Source organism: Sardina pilchardus, chromosome 1 (genome assembly GCF_963854185.1).
Source record: "Sardina pilchardus chromosome 1, fSarPil1.1, whole genome shotgun sequence".
Lineage (NCBI taxonomy): Eukaryota > Metazoa > Chordata > Actinopteri > Clupeiformes > Clupeidae > Sardina > Sardina pilchardus.
In genome coordinates, this window is record NC_084994.1 from 40,057,160 (window position 1) to 40,078,969 (window position 21,810).

General features: G+C 39.8%; 2 protein-coding genes and 1 long non-coding RNA gene across 3 annotated transcripts; 1 reads left to right on the forward strand and 2 right to left on the reverse strand.

The window, feature by feature from the left end:
• Positions 1-836: 836 nt before the first annotated feature.
• Positions 837-9,968, forward strand: LOC134090248 (galactosylgalactosylxylosylprotein 3-beta-glucuronosyltransferase 2-like). Its single transcript, XM_062544243.1, has 4 exons — positions 837-1,277; positions 5,525-5,666; positions 7,979-8,127; positions 8,920-9,968. Exons 1-4 carry the CDS (start codon positions 882-884, stop codon positions 8,998-9,000), a joined length of 768 nt encoding a protein of 255 aa, XP_062400227.1. The 5' UTR covers positions 837-881; the 3' UTR covers positions 9,001-9,968.
• LOC134090264 (uncharacterized) lies at positions 2,193-3,366 on the reverse strand. Its single transcript, XR_009940132.1, has 3 exons — positions 3,198-3,366; positions 2,849-2,984; positions 2,193-2,572 (listed from the first exon to the last, which is right to left on the reverse strand). It is a non-coding gene; the product is annotated as an uncharacterized LOC134090264 (long non-coding RNA).
• A 683-nt stretch (positions 9,969-10,651) lies between the features above and the next one.
• cenpk (centromere protein K) lies at positions 10,652-16,833 on the reverse strand. The gene is made up of 10 exons (XM_062544242.1): positions 16,756-16,833; positions 16,328-16,441; positions 15,512-15,568; positions 14,927-14,990; positions 14,731-14,777; positions 14,315-14,397; positions 13,541-13,639; positions 12,793-12,928; positions 11,135-11,185; positions 10,652-10,976 (listed from the first exon to the last, which is right to left on the reverse strand). Exons 1-10 carry the CDS (start codon positions 16,756-16,758, stop codon positions 10,821-10,823), a joined length of 810 nt encoding a protein of 269 aa, XP_062400226.1. The 5' UTR covers positions 16,759-16,833; the 3' UTR covers positions 10,652-10,820.
• Positions 16,834-21,810: the final 4,977 nt, after the last annotated feature.

Genomic DNA, 21,810 nt, shown 5'->3' on the forward strand with positions numbered 1-21,810 from the left:
GTTTCGCACACATTCAAGATGCGTTCCCAGTTAAATAGCACAACGTTGACATGTTCTGCTGAATATGTGGAGGCTGGGAGGACCATATCATCATTGCATGTAGGCCTAACATGTTGTTGCTGTATTTTGACATTGTAAATGTTCGGAAGAATGATACGCAGTTTGAAGTAAAGCTACTTATATTTATTGACTAAATGTTGGTGCACCCGATGCCCCTTGGTGCCTTACGCACAGTGCTTGATACGCGTGCTGGTAACGGCAGCACTGAAGCCGGTAAACCATTTAATAAATCCAATATCGTAACTATTTTCAGTTGCTCTATTTCATTTGATAAATATATATTAGGCCTAGATGTCATTGCATTGTTGTGAATGCATAATTAATTGGGCCCAATTGTGTCCAGACATACAAAAAACAGTAGGCTAGGTTAATCCCTATATGTTTGTCTTTCCAGAACGGTAGCTTTCCTTCAGTGCTCTCAGAGAAACTACAGGCAGGCTACACCGTGAACGTCTCAAGGACTGTAGCTATCGGATAGTCTCGTGGTTTATCTGTGTGTATATTTCTTCTGGGGTCACTATAATGTGGCGATAATCACGTTTGCATTAGAAGGGTTTTTGTTATCTTGCAAGGACAATGTCGGTGACACTGACAGCAACTAACATGTGGATGAAATACATGGACACAAACTCACTCTCGTGATCAGAAGCTAAGAATGAGATGGGAGAGATGCCTGGACTAACCAACGAGAGGTGAAAAGGACTTACTTGGAACTGTTCTGTTAACATTTGGTTTCATCTAAAACGCAGGTCATCACGGACACAATGATAAAGTTTGCCACTCGACGTCTGGTCTGCATCCTCCTGGCTTGGGTTCTCGTCATGGCGGTCATGCTTCACTTATCCTTAATGGAAACACCGCCGGACATGCCGGTGATCTACGTCATCACCCCAACTCATATGAGACCAACGCAAAAGGCCGACCTGACCCGACTGGGCAACACCTTGCGCCAGGTCCCGAACCTCCACTGGATCGTGGTAGAGGACGCCGAAGTTAAGTCGCTCAAGGTGACTAAGTTCTTACTAAACTCGCGGATACCGTACACTCATTTGAATGCCCCCAAACCCGATTACTGCCAGTCAGGATGCGTGGCCAGAGGGAGCGAACAGAGAAACCTCGGCATGGACTGGCTTCGGCAGAACAGGGGGCCCCTTGACTCTGGTGTGGTGTACTTCGGAGATGATGACAACACGTACGACCTGGAGCTCTTCGAGGAGGTTTGTTTTTCACACTTCTATATCAGAATGAAGGCGTAGGCTAATTGCCAACACGACATTACATTGTGTACACTCGTTCAGTAGTTGAACAGTTGAATTGGCAAGCAGATTTGGATCCCTTTATATTGTAGCCTATCTATCTATCTATCTACACTGTAAAAAATTTACTGTAAAATTTACAGTAACTTACTGGCAACAATTGGCCAGTAAGTTACTGTGAATACCTTTTACAGTAAATGTACTGTATTTCCATTTACAGTATTTATATATTCACTGTAAAATGAAAAACAATTAAATACTGTGATTTCAGTCATATTTACAGTAACTTACTGGCCAATTGTTGCCAGTAAGTTACTGTGAAAACCTTTTACAGTAAAGGTGCTGTATTTCCATTTACAGTAACTTACTGGCCAATTGTTGCCAGTAAGTTACTGTGAATACCTTTTACAGTTAAGGCACTGTATTTCCATTTACAGTAACTTACTGGCCAATTGTTGCCAGTAAGTTACTGTGAAAACCTTTTACAGTAAAGGTGCTGTATTTCCATTTACAGTAATGCGACTGTATTTCCATTTACGGTAACTTACTGGCCAATTGTTGCCAGTAAGTTACTGTGAATACTTTTTACAGTAAAGGTCCCGCATTTTCATTTACAGTATTTTATGTATTCGCTGTAAAGTGAAAAACAATTGATTTTAAATTAAGATTTTTTTTTTTTTTTAGTTGTATTTACAGTATTGGTTGTTTCCCTGTAGAAGCTAGGTCAGTTAAATACTGTGAATTCAATTGAACTTACATTAGCAATCATTAATAGAATAACTCATATTCCAAAATATTTCAGTTAACTGCAGACAATAGAACAATTTCAACTTTTGTTATTTATTTAAGACATTTCAAATGTATGACTTTAGTGGATGTTGACAGACAACAGTAGACATGGTTTGAACACAACCACAACCTTATCTGATTTGACACAGATAAGGGGGTTAAAAGCGCAGTGTGTGTAAGTGCAGTATGGCAACTGGCAAGTCTATGTAATGTAGTATAAGGAGTTGTGTGTGTACAGGATGCGGAGTAAAGAAACTCATCCCCAGTCTGTTTTGTGGGTGTTCCCTCAGTCTGCCACGTGGGAACAGAGACGTCTGCTTGACCTCAGTGGTTTAAACAGTCCGTGGTCAGAGCGTGAAATGTCTTTTGAAATACTTTTGGGCCGTTGTTGTACTCTTCTGGTATAGGTATCCTGCAGGGTAGGGAGAGGTGCTCTGATGGTACCTTTCGCAGTAAATGTCAAATGTCTGAAAAAGAGAAAGAAAGCATACATTACAATTGACCCCGTTCATGAATATACAGTAATTAATGCAAACTACTCCGGTTGTGTGACAAATAAAAGCAAACCCACACTAGTCAGGTGCAATAGATAGAAGTAATGCAGATGTGTACAATACACCACCATAGTAAAGTTTGGGAGTTCACTTTGATATGTCCAGTGGTTTTTTTTTTGTTTTTTTTAAGGGGACATTTCCAAGTGACCCTACACTTCTGAACAGAAGTATGTCTATGTGATATCATACCTAATCTCATAATTGCCTGCGGCAACTCTGCCTTCATGCGTACACCACTTTTCTGATGCCTAACATACTGTAGGCCATCTCCCATCTGACTTGCAATAGCAGCCTCTGGCTCCAGGCTGGGACTTCTGGATGGCTCCTAAAAAGAATAAACAGCAATTGCCATATAATTTGTTAATAAACAGCAATTGCCATACAAAACAAATCATAGCTTTAAAAAATAAGCAAGGCAATCAGATGTAGAAATAGAAATGATCATTACCTTGCCATGAGGCACCCTTGCCACCCTTGTCACCATCTATGTTACTTCTTGATATCAGTTTATTTATGAACATAAATAAAAAACACTTACACCATGTTGAGGGCAGCAGCCATGGCTAACAGACATCATCAGGGTAGTGCCATCAGGTAGTGCCATCAGGGTAGACCGACTTCGCCCTGGACAGTTGTTGACAGTTGAGCCCACAAAGTCATAACAGACACATGAAAGGAGGGGATAAACTAAACAGTTACAGACACAAATACAGTACAAGCACACATATTAAATGCTATATGCGTGTGTCTCTATTTGGTGAGTGAACTCACTTGCAGGCTTGGAACTTCTTCCTTATGGAAGTGACACACATTTGGAACATTCAAAATGCACACAGCCTAAGTGTCTCTGACACAGCGTTCTCAGGGCAGCAGACAGCAGTCCTCACACCACCTACTAACAGAGGGAACAGAAAGAGGCTTACATTAATTAATACATTGCAAAACACACAGAACATGAAAAGACCATCACTGAAGCACTACTACACTCACATGCATCTTAAATAAACACATGCCTCAATGTAAGTCACCAAACATTGGGCAAATAAAGGCTATAAAATGAATACCATTTAGCCAAACACTACCCTTCACAAACTAAAGATCCCTTTACTTATCGGCATGATATTTCTGGTAATTGAAATTCCCCAAATGCTCCCCTTTCACATCCACTATATGACGGATCTATGAGCATGACTATGCAAAACTACAGTTCCTAAATTAGGGGTGAGATAACTTACACATCAGCCTACTTCATTAATTTGTTTTACTGGTCCTCTTTCCAGTTTTTGCAACACTACATATTATGCATCAACACTACATGTATTAAGTTTAATGTTAACTACCCATGCCCCATGGAGTTCGCAAAGTAACGTTACTAACTAGCTGCTAACGTTAACAACTTTCACCTGTGTCTGTCTGCTAGCTAACTTCAGCCTTCAGCCTGCATGGTAACAGCCACTTTAAGCTAAGCTACTTGCGTCTGATATTTCATTCAAACTAAAACTCTACATTCATAACGACATATCAGACTGAATTATTGCTAGATATGATATTGACTATCATTCGAAAAATCCCACATGATGGTTAAGTTAGTTACTGGAAAAGTTAATATTAACAGCTAACATCGCTAACGCTAGCGACGTTAGCTCGCTAGTTCTAGCTATCGATATGTGCTATGCTGATTCTAACATGACAATAATGGCTTTGGTTAACATTTCATTGTGAAAACAATACATTTCTAATAAATTCCCGTTTTCAATTGGCATACAAAAGTACTGCAATTCTTACCTTGAATATGATGTTTGTACAGAGTTGAAGATTGCGGTCAGATTCATGATTGAAAAGTGACGGTTGATGGTTGAAGTGAAGTCACTCTGGCTGGAGTTGAAAAGTCAGGGGTGGGGGATGGGAATTACTGCGTGTGCGCATGCGCTTATCAAGAGGCGATAAGCAGCCGTTAAAAACAATCGTGGAAAATGAGGCTGAAATGTGTTATGCTTGCTCAATAGTGTGATCAAAGCCTTAATTCTTGACATCAAATTGACTTTCTCAACCGTCTCTGGTATGTCATTATGAGTTAAAATAAAGATAAGATTAAAAAAGGGAAAACACAGTAGGCTAGTTTACTTAACTATTTACAGTAGCCTAGGCTATGGCTATTGTGATTTGTTTACAGTAGTGTTTTGACTACTGTAATTTCTACGGTAACCATTACTACTGTAATTGTAGTTTACAGTAGAGGTACCACATTTCCATTTACAGTATTTTATGTATTCACTGTGAAATGAAAACCAATTAAATACTGTGATTTCAGTAGTTTTACAGTAACTTACTGCCTAATTGTTGCCAGCAAGTTACTGTGAATACTTTTTACAGTAAAGGTACCGCATTTCCATTTACAGTATTTTATGCATTCACTGTAAAATGAAAACCAATTAAATACTGTGATTTCAGTATTATTTACAGTAACTTACTGGCCAATTGTTGAAAAGAAAAAATACAGTAGTTTACTTTACTATTTACAGTACTATAGTGGCTATACTGTGTTTGTTTTACAGTAGTGCTTTGACTACTGTAATGTCTACAGTAACACTTGGACTACTGTAATTGTAGGGGCGTTACTGTAAATTTTACAACATTCTACTGTAAAAAGCATATACAGTAGTGCTACTGTGAAATTTCCTGTAAATAACTGTGAATTTCACAGCCATTTTTTACAGTGTATCTGATTTGGAGAGGGGAGTTTTGACCAGACGGATATCCTATGAGACATAATGCCTATGGGCATAACACTTGTTTTAAACGTATGCATAAACACGGTTAATTATCAGCTCACCCTCACCCCACCTCTTCCGTTTTCCTCTCCAGATGCGGTACACTAAGCAAGTGTCGGTGTGGCCGGTGGGGCTGATAGCCGCTCGTTGGTACGAGCGGCCGTTGGTGCGCGACGGGAAAGTAGTGGGCTGGTACACGGGATTTCCTGGAAGAAAATTCGGTACAGACATGGCAGGCAAGTGATATGAAGTGGACTATCACATATCCAAGCGCAATTACGCTCTGTACACACTCTTAGAAAAAAGATGTAGGCCTACAAAACCAAAAACGGTTCCATTCCATGCTTTATAAATGGCACCCCTAAATGATTCTTTAATCCATTCTGAAGGATTCATCAAAGTAACCCCTAAGGGTTCTTTAAACCTGCATGGTTCAATATAGTAAGCCTACCCCAAGAAAAACTAAACACAACAAATCACCTAATTTCCCTCAGACACCTCTTGTTAAAAATACTTAACTTCGAGACAGAAAATGAAAGGTTATGGATATTAGATGAGCGTTTTCCTCTGTCCCCGCCATACGGTTGGATATGTCCTCATTTTATTGCATTAAGATCAATTTCCAAAAGATGATTTTACATTCATCTTTACAGTTAACTTTAGCATGTGTTCCAATACTTATGAGGGGACTGTATTAGAGCCTAAGGAAAAGAGAAAGAGGCAGGAGAAGGACATTGAGCTTCAAACCAGCTAATAGGCGAACTGGAAAAAAAACATGCTCTGGCATCTACAGTGCCCTCCATGAGTGTTGGAATGCTTTTATGGTTTTATTTCAGTTAGCCTGTTAGCTGGTTTCATTTTCATTGAGCTCAATAAATGCAAATCAATCTAGCTAATAGGCTAACTGAAATAAAACCATGCCAATCTCTAGGTATCTCCTACTCCATCCCTGTTCCAACTTTTATGTATGTAAATGTGTGTGTGTGTATGTATGTGTGCGCTTGCTTTTGTGTATGTGTGCTTCTCTGTCTGAGTTTTTGCTCGTGTGTGTGTGGGGGGAAAAGGGATGTGTGTGTGTGTGTGTGTGTGTGTGTGTGTGTGTGTGTGTGTGTGTGTGTGTGTGTGCATGTGCGTCTGCTTGCCTGCGTTTGTGTATGTTTTGTGTGTGTCTGTGTGTGTGTGTAGTGTATGTTCACTTTTGTGAGTGTGTGTGTGTGAGTGTGAGTGTGAGTGTGTGTGTGTGTGTGTGTGTGTGTGTGTGTGTGTGTGTGTGTATGTGTGTGTGCGGGGAAGGTGTGTGCATGCATGTGGGTGTGTTTGTGCATGCGTGCATGTACATGTTTATGTGTGTGTGTGTGTGTGTGCTTATGCCTGCCTGTCTACTGTGTCTTATCTTTATGTGTGAGTATGTGTACGTGCGTGAATGTGAGTGTGTGCGTACCTGTGTGTATGGAATGAAATTACTGAAAAAACGTTTGTATGCCTGTAGATTATAGTTTGTAAGATCTCGTAAAAAAAAATTGCGGGGGGGGGGGACCTATTGTGGTCATTTTCAGGACTTTCGTCCCAGACATAGATTTTGGCACTCCTCCCACGTTGTTCAATGGGGTCATATTAGTCTAGAACAGTTGAGATATTGCCGCTAAATGAAGCGCATACACCTCTTGCCCAGGACCTCTAATATACATGAAATGATTGGTTATGGGATGTGACATGACTCCTCAAGACCAACATAAAAAAAAAAAGTGGTCCTCCTAGGCCCTATGTTTCTTGAGATATTCACCGATTTGTCTGATTTGGGGAGTCACATTAGCCGCCAATAGTCTGCCATTGTGTTCAGTGGACATGAGGGTTCAGGTGGCATGTGTCTCACTGTGATTACGTGTCTGGCTGCTAGCGGTCACATGACTACACATGGCTACAAACTGTGTCATCATCTGTCACACTGGTTTCATGGTGCCTTTACATTATACTTGTAATTATTCATTTAGGTAACACTGTCTTCTAAAGAAAGTGAGTTATGTCAGTTATTAGAAGGGTCAGTTTCCTCACAGCCTTGTTCAAGGGCACAAAGACGGGAATTGAACCCACAACTTTTCTGGAAACTAAATTCTAGCCCTTTAGCCACTATGCTACCACGACCATTGTGGAATAATAGAGCCTTCCATTTTATTATGGATGGTTATACTTTGGCAAATATTGACTCAAGAAACCAGGACGGAGGGATTACCTGCAAGCAATGGTCCGCGTAGTCAGGCATCTGTGCCGGTCGTGTGACTAATCCAAGAGAAGAGCAAATGTAATGATGGTGCGAAAGATGTAGTAGCACGTTCTGGCTAGTCATGAGTTTGTGTCCGTTTCAGGCCTTCACTCCAAACTGTTCTAGACAAATGCATAACAAACTGAAACAATTGGGATTTTGGGGAAATATGGTCTTTGTCCTCTGTTAGATCAATAATAACATTATAATAGGTGGAGTATTTCTATTTTTGTCAAATACATTTCACAATAAATTATATTGACTCCCTTTTGTCCTCCTCTCCCATAGGCTTTGCAGTCAATCTGAACCTCATCCTAGCCAATCCCGAAGCGCGCTTCGTTTTGAAGGGGGCCCAGAGCGGAATGCAGGAGTCCGACTTCCTGAGCAAACTCACCAAGCTCGAGTATCTCGAACCCAAAGCTAACAACTGCACAAAGGTGAGGCTGATGGGTCGCCTTCACCACACCTACAGTAGCCCTATTATAGGCAATGCTTGTTCCTTTGTGTGATGGTTTAGCCTGCTAAATTTAGTTATTTGTACTGGCAATCTGACTTGCTAACACCCAATGATTACCTGGATACTTCCTGTCCTCTATCTGGCGTGATATCCCTTAACACTCCCATGTTAGTCTTGTGCTTAATGTGTGGTCGTTTCTCCCACGGTTGCGTATTATATCTTGTGGTCAGCACATTTCCTCCTCTTGCTTATATCATCTTGCACACACGTTTATGTTCACGTTTAGGGAGTTCTTGTGGTTATTGCAATTCACGTATTTATACCCTCGACACTTAAAATTTGACTCAGTGTTGTCAGTCACATGATTATTGATGGTAATCTGAATAGAGAAGTGTGCTAATGCTAACTGCATGGCGAAAAAAATATGCTCTGTTAGATTTCCGGACTGTCCACCCAAGGCAAAGTTTTCAGTTGTTGGTGTGGGGAGAATTCCACAGAACCATTTTAACTTTTGTTTTCCTGAAGAACTTAAGAGAAAAATAGTGTTCAAAATTTAACATGTATGTATTTATATAGCAATGGTGGTTGCACAACAATGTACCACAGGCTTTAATAATCTGTGAAAAGAGTAAGATCATTAGTTATTATTAGTTGATTAATTATTTATTATTATATAATTATTAATGAGTTGATTTTATTATTTGTTTTTAAAAGCTTGGTTAATGCCCTGTTACCACCATAATTACTATGAACTGTCTTTCTGGTTCCACAGATTTTGGTTTGGCATACACGGACAGAGAGTGCACCACTCTACAAACATGTCAAAGAAAAAAATGTGGACATCGAGGCATAAAGGTGCATCACCAATTTGCAACATTTTTCAGCCAGAACCATTTGGGGAGACTGATCTACTGTGATGTCTGAAGATGTCTATGATGATGCTGTATAAAGAACACCAGACATTAGTTCTTAAAAATAAAATATGTTTAAATGTAAATAAAAATACACAAGCTCCTGATCTCGGTAGGATATAGTGGCATTAGAGAAGTGACTGTTTTATTTTTTTGTATTTTTTTTGCATCAAGTCCAAGATCATGCTGGATGTTATTGCAGCGCATGCAAAGCAATGGCTCTTTCAATTACCGTAATTTCCCAACTATTAGCCATGGCTTATACATAGATTTTATACAATTTCTTCAGCTATGAGGTTAATATACGGGGGCATTTAATATGGTATTAATATGGTTTAGTTTCTTTTAACCTGCATCAAACACTGTCCTGTGGCTTATACACAATGCACCTAATACAAAGGAAATTACTGAACGCCATTTCTTCATTATTCAGTTTCAGCCATCTCTTATCTGTTTTCCCCATGTAGTTTCTTCCTTCTCTTTACCTCCATTTGTCCTCCTCTATAACACGCAGTACCACTCTTCTCATCTCTCCTCTCCTCACTCTGTTACCATAGCATGCTCTGGTATTTCCTTCAAGAAATGCATGTCTCGTACTGTATATTTTGTAAAATGTTCCTTCATTTTCAATTCAAACCTTTTCTGTTATTTTATCTGCGAAAAAAACAATTGCTTACATTTGGATCCGAATGTCAGTCAGTTGGTCATTCTTACTGAACTTCTTTGTATGTAGCACAATTTGACATTTTGATAGGTCAATGGACTTGCTGAAAGTAAACAACTCCATTGTTTTGTCTTCACATTCACCCTAATTCAGACTTGTCTGTTTGATTCTGGATTACCGAGTGTTCAGCATGCATGTCCATGTCCGCTTTGGAATCCTCACACAAGAAGGTGTGAGGTAGGTGTGTGTGTGTGTGTGTGTGTGTGTGTGTGTGTGTGTGTGTGTATGCGCACACGCACGCACACACAAAAACACACACACACCCTTTTCAATAAGAGGCCCACCTAGTGGTCAGATGATCAGCAGAATCTTGTGAAAACAGGAGGGAATAACGCTACACAAATGCCTAAGCCTTTGTCAATAACACCTAAAATAGCTGTTAAGCAAATAACTCACGTTTTGCTTTGGTGGGGCACCACATAATAAGGTGACACATGGGTATTTTCACCAGTGGAAATTCAATGCCAACTGCTGTACAACTACCAACTGCAGTTACAAGTCATAACACCTCACGTGCCATGTTCAGCCATGTGAGGTCTTATGTGCTATCATGGGTTAGCACATGCAAAAGAGTTTCCAAGTGTCAACCAGTCAGTAATGTTTGAGACAAAACTGCTGGGATAGGCCTGATTCAATAAACTATCTAGATCTGCGGCCTGGAACGCGCTTGTGTTATTGTCGTAAGCATTCAGAAATGCCATTTCACGATGATAGGAACTGAAGTCAATGGGTGTCAATGGGAGTTAGTAAGGGAGCTCGTAGATGGATGGGATTTCAGTTCGGATTACGTGGGTAAGAACACATTCAGTTCAGATTGTACAGTATGTCATTAAGTGAGGGTATAAGAACATGTTCTTGAAGACAAAAGGTGCAAAAGATGTAATAATTTAATCCATATAGGAAACATTTAAGTATTATACAAAGCATCGCGTTTGTCGGATATCAGTGTAAAGCGCAGAAGTCATACCGTTACCACTCCGCATGCGGACAGTTCTTTTAACATCCCCGTAATACACACCAAGGCACATCTGGAGGCCGTCAGTAAAAACTCTCCAAGCGAATTTTGGTGTGGTCTTCGGAGTGCCTCGTGGCGATTCCGTAACGCAGGAGCACTTCAACGTAGGGCTGCCAGAAGCGGTCGTCCATGGTTACGTACGGTTCGTGGGGTGTCTCCAAAGTCTTGTTCGTCAGTAGCTGCAAAACAGACACCAATCAAGTCACCGAAACGGCAGGTAAAATGCATGCCGTCTTCCTTACTAAAATTCCTGTTTTCAGGGAACCACAAACGCTGATTCTAATCAGTGTTCAGTAGACTTCCAATTCAAGTCTCTGAAGTGACCACAAGCACGTACCTCCAGGACTTCGTTGAGTGGAAGAATGTCAACCTCTGTTTCAGTTGTAGTCTGCAAGCAGAAGCAGGATCAGTCACAGACACACATTAGATATGTGTAGATAAACAGATAGAGACAGATACAGAGGTTTCCTGGCTGAGAGCCTAATTTTTCATGAAGTCAATTCTGCACCAGCCACATGTACCACAATACGTGGACTGGCACATTCAGAGATGGTGCTATGAAGGGCTGAAAGAGCTGCACATGAGCCAGTGATTATTTTTTTTTTTTTTTTAATTATAGATCCCTTCCACTACAGGGTATAATTAAGAACAAAAATGAACTAAACAAATAAATCTAAAAAAAAAAAACATATTGGTTATTTATCACATTAAATGCTGGCATCGATATCAGCCCAGAATTTCACGTTTGGTGCATCCTTAATTAGTACTACAATATCATACCTATCAAGAATTCTTCATTTTGTACACAAAATGATCGCCATCCTTCTAATCTGAGAGCCTTGGTTGCATTTCCATTAAACTACTAAATGTAGGAAACTAATTTGAATCCTCAGCTCACACTACACAAGGCTACCGTGCTGTGGGAACACATGCACCACAGCTGGGTCATTCCACCTCAATTCAACGGATTTTAGAGAAAATTTCTGCTTGACCATCTCAGATTTGCTTCAAACTTTTACCATCTAAAGAGTAACCATTTAAACTGACTTACCAATATTAGATTGGTATACCTAATACATCCAGAGAAAAAAAAATTGAACATGGTACCCCCTTCTGATTTGTGGTACATTGCGCCCTCATCTAAATCTGCAGCAAACTTAAGATGTCATTATCTCAAAAAGTGTTCAAGCTAAAGACTTCAAATTTTCTGTGAATAATTTTCTGTGAATTGCTACCTACAGATTCCACATATTAATTCGTAAGGCGTATGTGTTGACACTGACTGTGTTTCAATCTAGTGAAGGCATTTGTTGAATTGAGGTGGAATGACCCAGCTTGTTGTGACAACAGGTGGTGATACCAAAGTTTGCTAATTTATTGATGCAATGAAACAGTAACTGCAAAAGTAATCTGTAGTGTTTATTAACACCTACAGGACACAAGCAAACACAAGAGCATTTCAGCCTAAACAGTCATCAGCTGAAACATGTTTGTTTGTGGACATGGTCAAGCATTATGGTCAAGCATTATGAGAACAGGCTTGGGAACACTTTTTTTTTACATGTTAATTTAATAGTCTTTCTACCTCGCACCCCAAACTCGTGTGATTTTGAGTTGAGTGTATCTGCTTTGCCACTTTCACCATGCAACTGTCCCCTTCTGTATCTGTTGTGGGCAGCCGTGGTGTACTGGTTAGCGCATCGGGCTTGTAACCGGAGGGTTGCCGGTTCGATCCCCGACCAGTCCACCACGGCTGAAGTGCCCTTGAGCAAGGCACCTAACCCCTCACTGCTCCCCGAGCGCCGCTGGTTGGGCAGGCAGCTCACTGCTCTGGGTTGTGTGATTCACCTCACTGTGTGTTCACTGTGTGCTGTGTGTTCACTAATTCGGTTAAATTGGGTTAAATGCAGACAATTGAATTTCCCTCACGGGATCAAAAAAGTATATATTCTATTCTATTCTATTCTGAAGTGAACTTATTTTGGCGAGTCTAACCTTCTTTCTTCCGGCGGTCCCTCTCCCTTGGTCAGGGACTGGGAAGTGCTCCTCCAACAAGTCGCTGAGCGTCTCCATGAGGGTGGCCTGGTAGTCCTTCATCTTCTTGATCTTCCTCTTCATGTCCAGCAATTTGCTAAGTGCACAGACACAGCACATGATCACCCACGGAGGTATCAGGAAAGGACAGTGTAGTGTTTAAAAGAGGCTACCTGCTTTTTGTCAATGACAGTGTAGTGTTTAAAAGAGGCTACCTGTTCTCTGTCAATGACAGTGTAGTGTTTAAAAGAGGCTACCTGCTCTGTCAGTTTAGTGTAGTGTTTTAAAAGAGGCCACTTGCTTTTTGTCAATGACAGTGTAGTGTTTAAAAGAGTCTACCTGCTCTCTGTCAGTTTAGTGTAGTGTTTAGAAGAGTCTACCTGCTCTCTGTCAATGACAGTGTAGTGTTTAAAAGAGGCTACCTGCTCTCTGTCAGTTTAGTGTAGTGTTTAGAAGAGGCTACCTGCTCTCTGTCAGTTTAGTGTAGTGTTTAGAAGAGTCTATCTGCTCTCTGTCAGTTTAGTGTAGTGTTTAGAAGAGTCTATCTGCTCTCTGTCAGTTTAGTGTAGTGTTTAGAAGAGTCTACCTGCTCTCTGTCAGTTTAGTGTAGTGTTTAAAAGAGGCTACCTGCTCTCTGTCACTTTAGTGTAGTGTTTAGAAGAGGCTACCTGCTCTCTGTCAGTTTAGTGTAGTGTTTAGAAGAGGCTACCTGCTCTCTGTCAGTTTGTCGTTTTCAAGGCGCACTGCCTCCACTTGATCAGTGACCGCGTTCAAAACCTGCTTCTTCTCCTGCAGCCACAGTTTCTCTCTAAAACAGGAGAACAGCATGGAGCAAATGGAGGCATTACGTAAGCCCTTCACAGTTTGGGAAACGGATAAATACAAGTCAGTAAAACCCTGTCTGTAAACGGACATTATCAGGTGTAATGAGTGATTGTGCAGGAAGCAGTGTTTGTTTATGTTTATATTTTAAATCATTAGCAGATACTTATGTCCAAAACATCATACTTTATATTTCAATCAACAGACTGTGTACCGTGTACAAATAGAATGGGCAGTTAGCAAATCGTGAGGAGATGATTGCTGAAAGTGATTAGGATCTATATTTTTTCACGGCTTGAAATACAATCGCCGACAGCACAATATAGAAAAAACTATAGACACAATTAAACAGTAATTGTGGCATGTTCCCAGAGTGGCTAAACTTTAGCAGTCAGTTATACGTAAATTACTATTTACAGACGTATATAAAACAACTATGTGTATAATATAATAAATATATGCAATTTGGTGCAACATGAAAACCAGCCGGCGTCATATAAAACAGTTGTGGCGTGTTGTGTGCTGTGTGTTAGTGGTCGTATTAGTAAACACTAAAGTATAGTTTGACTAGATGTGACTAGGGATGTGCTGACATCCAGAGGGATTTTTTTTGTGCGAGATCTAAATGGGGTATTAAATGTAGGGCGTTAAGGGAGAACACCTTCTTAAAGATTCTTGGAGAGACTCTCTCTTTGTCTCGTAGTAGGTCACCACCATGTCCAGCTGATCATTGAGCGTTGTTAGCTGTGAGAGGCAAGACAGCACATTACATTAAAACTACCTGAAAACACCACAACATCACAATATTTAGACACATGAAAAAAAAAAAAAAAAACATTTTTGTGGCTTCAAAGAGCTTACAGATATCTTACAAGGAATTTTCATTACTTAATTAAGTTACACCTTGTGTGTAATTTCTAATGTTTTGTTCAGTTAATCATATATTTGACACTGCAACTGGACATTCAGGTATACCACTAAAATCGTGAAAATACAAATGCTCCATGAAGAAGACAACGTTAAATGATTACACAAGGCTAACCAAAATACCAAAAGAAGTTAGGCAAGCAGACATACCTCATCCCTACCCACAGCTGCCAGTATTTCAGGGTTAGTGGAGATCACTGTGGAATGAGGGGAGACAGATGTACATCAACAGGGAAGCCAAATAATAATGATAACAATAACAACAACAATAATAACAACAACAATAATAAAACTGTAATAATAATAATAATTATAATAATAATAATAATAAGTATTTCCACATTACATTTGGGTTCCATTTGTTTCAACTGGTCAAGTTCTGCTGCTAAGGCATTGAGATAGTCTGGAGCCTGATTCAGTGGAAAACAAAATGGTAAAAACAGAATGCAAGGTTGAGAAACTGGTTTTAAAAAAGGTTTGTTCTATCCAGGGACTAAATAGACCTTTTCAATATGTTCCCAGATTATTTCCGGTGGAAATATTCAAAACAACTGCAGATACTTTGAAATGAAAATTAATCTGACTTTAGCGTAATATTGTACATAATTTCGCCTTTAATTGGGTGCCAGAAATGCCATTGGGTGTTGCCATTTCCAAAGAAATAAAAGCACAAAACGAATGTCTCTACCTTTTGTCTGTGAGGTTCACAGAGACACAAGCTGGCCTAAATAGTTTTTGATCTGTCACTCACAGGCTCAACATCTTTGTCATGTATGTGGGTCTGTACTGTGAAGGTGATCAGTGACAAGAAGTTGGCACAACTCTGAACTTCTTGCCAGTAGCCTACTGGATAACGTATTCAATCTACGGCCTTGATGTACAGTACGTGTCTGGGTAGTTTTGCAAAGGAAAGGGAAAATAAATCACTCACGTCATTTCTTTCACCATCACAGGCCTCGGTGTCAGCCGATATTACCATGTTCTGAATCTGGAAAACAACAATAGCATAACATAACATTCTTTATGCATTCTTATTATATGGCTCTCTAGAATGTTGAGAGAGCTCCCATTCACTTTCAATGGGCCTCCCCAACGTTCTACCGGTGATTAATATGTATAATCACCGGTGAAAGTATATAATGACCGCTGTCAATGGCAACGGGTTTTGTGCTTCTAATTCACGTCTTTCATATCAATCCGCAACAAAGCCGTTCGCTGGTTGCAATGGAATTTCATTGAAAGTTACCAAGTATGTTGCCAGGCAACACCTAACAACTGTCAACTGTGGCGAACTATTTATTTTCTAGAAGTTAGCGGAAGCCACCAAACGGTAGCCAAGTCATTGCTAAAGACACATTGAGTTAAGTTTCATTTCTCTTTTTGGCAAGTAGCCATATAATAAGCGGGATAATGTATAGAACGCCGGTCATTATCGGAAAATAATTCCCTTCAGGACGAAGCAAAACCCCTCCGCTGCGCGTCGGGGTTCTGTTCATCCTGTCGGGAATTATTTTCCGATAATGACCGGCGTTCTATACATTATCCCTTACATAATCATAACAAACAATGTAACTCATTAGCCTACAAATGCCAGCTAGGCTGTCCTGGTCAACGAGAATTGGCCGGACGTTAACGACATGAATCAGAAGAGAAAAGGCGGTGGGTGATGATAACATATTGGAGCGAACAGGATTTTAAGTGAATTAACTTGTGCTTCAACCAAGTTACGTGATAGCTAATCTCTTACTTTTTGAAGTTGAGAGAACACCTCTTCGCACTCATCCAGTATTTCCGCCTTCGCTGCATCCGAACACTTGTCAACCTCAGGCGGCTGGTCAAATGTAAATGGTGCTTTAGCGGCCTAACAAATTAAAGAACATTTCGTTATTGCGTTAAAAGTATTAGGATTGTGCATTGCATATGATAACATTTTGAAGATGTCTCCCTGGCTTTTGCGACACATTCATCTCACTTGTAACGTTGTTAGCAAACTAACTAACGTGAGCTTACTTACTTCACTATTTGCTAACAAGAATGCCAGCTGCAGCTGTTCAACTGTTAATCATATCGGGTGCAATCTTAGAGTTGAAATGTATACTAGGTGTGTAATGATGAAAGGAAATGGAAAGTTAAGATAGCCTAAATTTAAATTAACTTCTACAACAGCTTACGTACCATCTCCACCACCGCAGAGCTCTGCTAAACAAAACAAAAATACCGCCAGTCACTTTTTCCACGTGACCGGAAGTAGTAGCATGTCTACCATAGAAATAGGCGAGTTCAAGTGACAGCCAGAGCAAAGATTGTAGCAGAGACCCCCCTACTGCAACAGTCTTTGACCAGAGCAAGACGAGGCAGAAAAGCGCTTTCCTCCTTAGTGGCACTTAAGTGATTAAAGTTATGTTATTATTAAAGCTGTCAAAACTCAATATATTTGCGACCTTCTGAGCCTCCAGACTAGAATAGCCGAATGAGTAGGTGCCCTCTTCACCGGAAGATGGCACTATAGCCTCTATCGCTCTGCCCTCTATGGCATGAATTATCACCTACTTTAAAACAATGTTTTAATGTATTTTTCTTATTCAAAATGGTTTAAATAATGAAAATGTAAAAAAAAGTTCAAACAAAATTAAAGGGGGGGGGGGGGGGGGGGTAGTTGGTAATTTGTTGCCATGTGGCAACAATGCGCAGTCGTGGAAAATGCTATAAAATCCCATTTTTCTTTAAAAACTTATTTTTATTTCATTATAAATATTTTAGACATTAATATCATTAAGCTTACATTAGGTATGCTCAGATACATTTAGTTGTAAACCTAACATAATACAGATTTAACTGTATTTTGGACAATAAAGTGACTATATCATGGTAATATATTAAGTCCGCCTGGGAAATATAGCCTTCCTTAAGGCCATAACGTAATTGTTAATATAAAAGTTTATATTAAAGAATGTCATCATTTAAATTACTGTATTTCATTTGGATGACTTTCATTCCCCAAATTCATAGGATTCTATTGCAGTCAGAGGACATAATCAGCTGTAGTGAGACTGCACCGTCATAGAGCCCTCCCCCTCATCCCTGACAGACTTCTCCTACCCTCTAAAGCCATGCCTAAATCATATTTGGGGTCCCACATTGAAGGGTCAACCTAACCTAGGGTTCTCTAGTTCTCTAAGTACACACTGGGCATGCCTTGGATGGCTCCACAGCAAGCCAGCCCACTTCTTACACCATTTATAGTGAGAGGAGAGAAGGGTCACCCCATTTGCCCTTGAACTTTGGACCTCAGGTGCTAAAGCTGTAGCCAAAGAGGCAGGATGAGTGACTGCAGTCTCTATCCGCTACATACTGTACATCAATGTTTTTCTCCTCATTGCAGCATTATAGCTAATCCTGATACTTCTTTGATGGAAAAGACAACAATGCGCTTTTATGTTCTCAAAAATCTTAAACAAAAATGATGAAAACAGCAAGACGACTGTGCAGTGACATATAACACAAAATACATCTTTACCGCTCCAGTCTGTATACTATCTGAACCTCATTCCACAAAAAAAAATAGCAAATTGGTAAACATTTACATTTGTCCTTAAAGACTCCAATATGTCTGGTATTACAAATAAAAGTGTAAAAATGTTTTTTTTTTTTTTTTTTTATATATCAAAATATTGTCAAAAGTTGTTTATATTCCCAGAGTATCCTATTACTATGCAATCCTATCGTAATCCTATGATACCATTCATTTGAATGGACATAAAAAGTTCAATATTCGCATGCCATATGGAAACAAATACATTTTGGCAAATTACAAAAAACTCATTATATATAAAGTTGTTTTAATGATAAATTCTTCATGTTTACAGTCCAGATAGTGTTTTCATTTATTTTTCTCAAATTATGCCTAAATTCAGAATTTTTACCACCTAGAGGTAGCCCATAGGTGGTGGTGGTCACCTGCCTCTCTGTATAAATAGAAGTATTAACAATATATCCTATAGTCATGTGACCTAACTATTATTTTTTTTTAAATCAAAATGTAAATCCCCTTTTTCAAATCTAAATAGTAAAATATAGGTTTTGTGTTACTGTCAATTAGAAGACAAAGCATGTGTTGCCATATGGCAACGCCATGCAATAGAGGGTTAACGAGAGTGGAGTGAGTTGTGCCAGGTTTTACTAAAGTGACTCTAACGTGAGGCCATAATGCTTCACACTATGAATATTTCCGGATGTGGTGCATGCATCTCTGGGAACTATCATTTTCGATCTGAAATATAGTAGACCTATTTTAGCTCTTGTCTTGTGGCACAACTTGTCCCTGTATAAAGTGCCTTTGGGGTTGCCGGGGTAAAGTGCTTTTGGAGAGAATGCATAGTAATTGTGCCATTGATTATTGAAATAAAGCAGTATATTTTAAACTCAGAAACTGTAATGCTTAAATGCTAGACAAATTCAATACAAAAACGGTAAATTAAGGTTTATTTTAACATCAACATCCATTTTCTCTGTGAAATTCTGCTTGGGAGACTGCACCGTTGTCACACCAGTTTCATTTAAATAGTAGCCTTGTGTGGAGGGAAGATAAACATGAAATGCGATTAAAGTTTTGTTGATCAGAGAAGTTTACTGCCATTTTAGTATAGTTAGATGTGGTTGTGTAGGCAAATGTCAGCCACTGCTAGTAGATGATGTCCCCCCTCTCCTTCCCAGGCTTCCTGGTCAATGTGTGTGTGTGTGAGAGAGAGACAGCGAGAGAGAGAGAGAGAGAGAGAGAGGGAGAGAGAGAGTGTGTGTGAGAGAGTCAAGAACACCTTTGGGATGAATTAGAGAGGATCCTGCAGCCAGTCGCCTCGTCCAACATCAGTTTGACCTCTCAAATGCGCTTCTGAAAGAATGGTCAAAAAGTCCCATAAACACACTCCTAAACCTTGTGGAAAGTCTTCCCAGAAGAGTTGAAGCTGTCATAGCTGCAAAGGGTGGACGGTGGACCACGTCATCATAAACCCTATGAAGTTCATATGTGAGTCAAGGCAGGTGAGCGTATACTTTTGGCAATATGGTGTAGACTCATAATGTATCTTACCAAAGCACTAAAACATGTGTGAAATGTTTTAAACTTGTCTATGACTGTTCAGACACAATTAAAAAAAAATCTGATCATAGAAATTGTACTTTGAAAGACAATTTTTTATTCATTTGTATTTAATGTGCTTAGGCTACCTCTCATGCAATGAGGCTCTCTTCTTTGCTGGAGGAGTGAAATGGCTGGGTCTTTGAAAATGTGTGGTCACAAGACCAATTTCTTCTATGGTTCCCTAGAAACAGGGGATGGCACAACTTCCCCACTGGCACAAATCATCTCCCCTATTTCGTTCTTTACATTTATCTTCAAATGCTATCAACGTAAATTGGCCCTGTTAATTAGACCTAGCAAACAATTTGGGTCACATTAGCCCATATACTGTAGATACAGTATTTAAGCAGGTATAGGCCTGAGTAACTGTGAGACTGTGTTTTCAACCTTTAGCCTTGGTGCTGTACAGCACAAGGTTGTAAAGGCCATAATAAAACCCAAAAAAACAGCATGGCTTTGGTACCCCTCCTGGGACCCAGAACATGTTTTGCTATAATTATTACGATTTTAGAGATACCCCCAAAGTGTAGCACTAATAGCTGTCTGGTTGCTCTAGCTGTTGGCGGCAGCAACTTGAGCTCTAGGTGGCATTGTTTTTTTTTTCATACCGACAGTATGCAGTAGACATCAGGTCACAAACGTATGTCATTAAATGCAATGGGATCTTAGGAGATTGGCGGAATTAATGGGTACCAAGGACGGTTTTTGCTGCCCAGGAGTGGTTTCAAGGCTGCCTACAAAAATGAACACTGTCATGCTGTTACTATTTAATGGTTGAATATGCGCTCTGGTGGCCTTAGTAATGAGCCTGGCTCTTTGGCGTTCCAGTCATGGTACCTGTTGACCTGGGTCCTTTAGGAGGAGTAACTGCACTCTCCCTTCACTACACTTATGGGGAGGAAGTGAGATGGCTCACTGTGAGGTCATCAGAGACTGATTATGAGCGGTATAGGGACCCCCAACTGACCCCTGACCCCTGAGTGATGGACCCCAGAGTAGAGCGGAACGCTAGTGTGCGGAGGACCCTGTAGGATGGCAGAGTTGCAGTTGGGATGGATGGACAGTTGTGTGTGGATGTCTTTTAGCAAATGCATCATTTGCATGCAAAATGGGCTCATTCATTTCCCAAAACAAGCGTTAAACTAATTATGTGCTGTGTACGTTTATGTGAATGTAAATTCCTCTGAAAGGTTTTCATTTCTGAATAAGCCTTAAAGCTCTAGGCTACACGTTGCAGCTAAGTTTGACATTAAACTAAAAGAGCCAGAAAAACCCTCACTGTCAGACTCATGCTTCATGGACATGGATTAAAAACAGGAGGTAGTGAGACTGTCTACAAAGGACATTCAATAAGTTATGTTTTGTGTAAAGTGTTACAATTACAGACTTTTACTTAGACATGCTTACAATATTCATAATTCTCCATAGGCCAATTGATTTGGAAGTGAAGTTTATTCTGATAAACAAGATACCATATCAAGAATGTTTTTTTTTTTTTTTTTTTTCAAAAATGCGTGCTACAATTATTCACAACCTCATTTAATACTGTAAAAAGCTATAGATAGGTAAATACTTTATTGATCCCCAAAGGGAAATTCAACATTTGCCATTATTTTTTTCTTCTTCTTATGACAGCTCATGATATTGGAGAATACACTGCAAGTTAGTACCTTGTAAGATATCTTAGAAGGCAGCATTTTTGCCCGTTTCGGACACAGCCATGATCTGATCTCAGAAAACCAGTGGGTGTGACCTGTTGCCATGGGAATGTGAATCTGAAGAATGGTCCCAAGGTGCTGACTTGCAGTGTATTCTCCAATATCATGAGCTGTTATAAGAAGAAGAAAAACAAATGTGAGAGTTAAAGAGTTCATTTGGCAATACATTTTTCTTTTCAATTTGTGTTTATTTTCAAACAAAGCAATACAGTGTCATGTTCAATATTACAATAACATCAATTTCAATTCAAATCTCACACTGGGCCGTGGACTCTTATTCACACTTGGCCCATTTCACTGGGCCTAACTCGAGTGTGATTAGACATTTTAGCTTTAGGAATTCTTGCAGTAGAAAGATCCATCATAAAAACATAC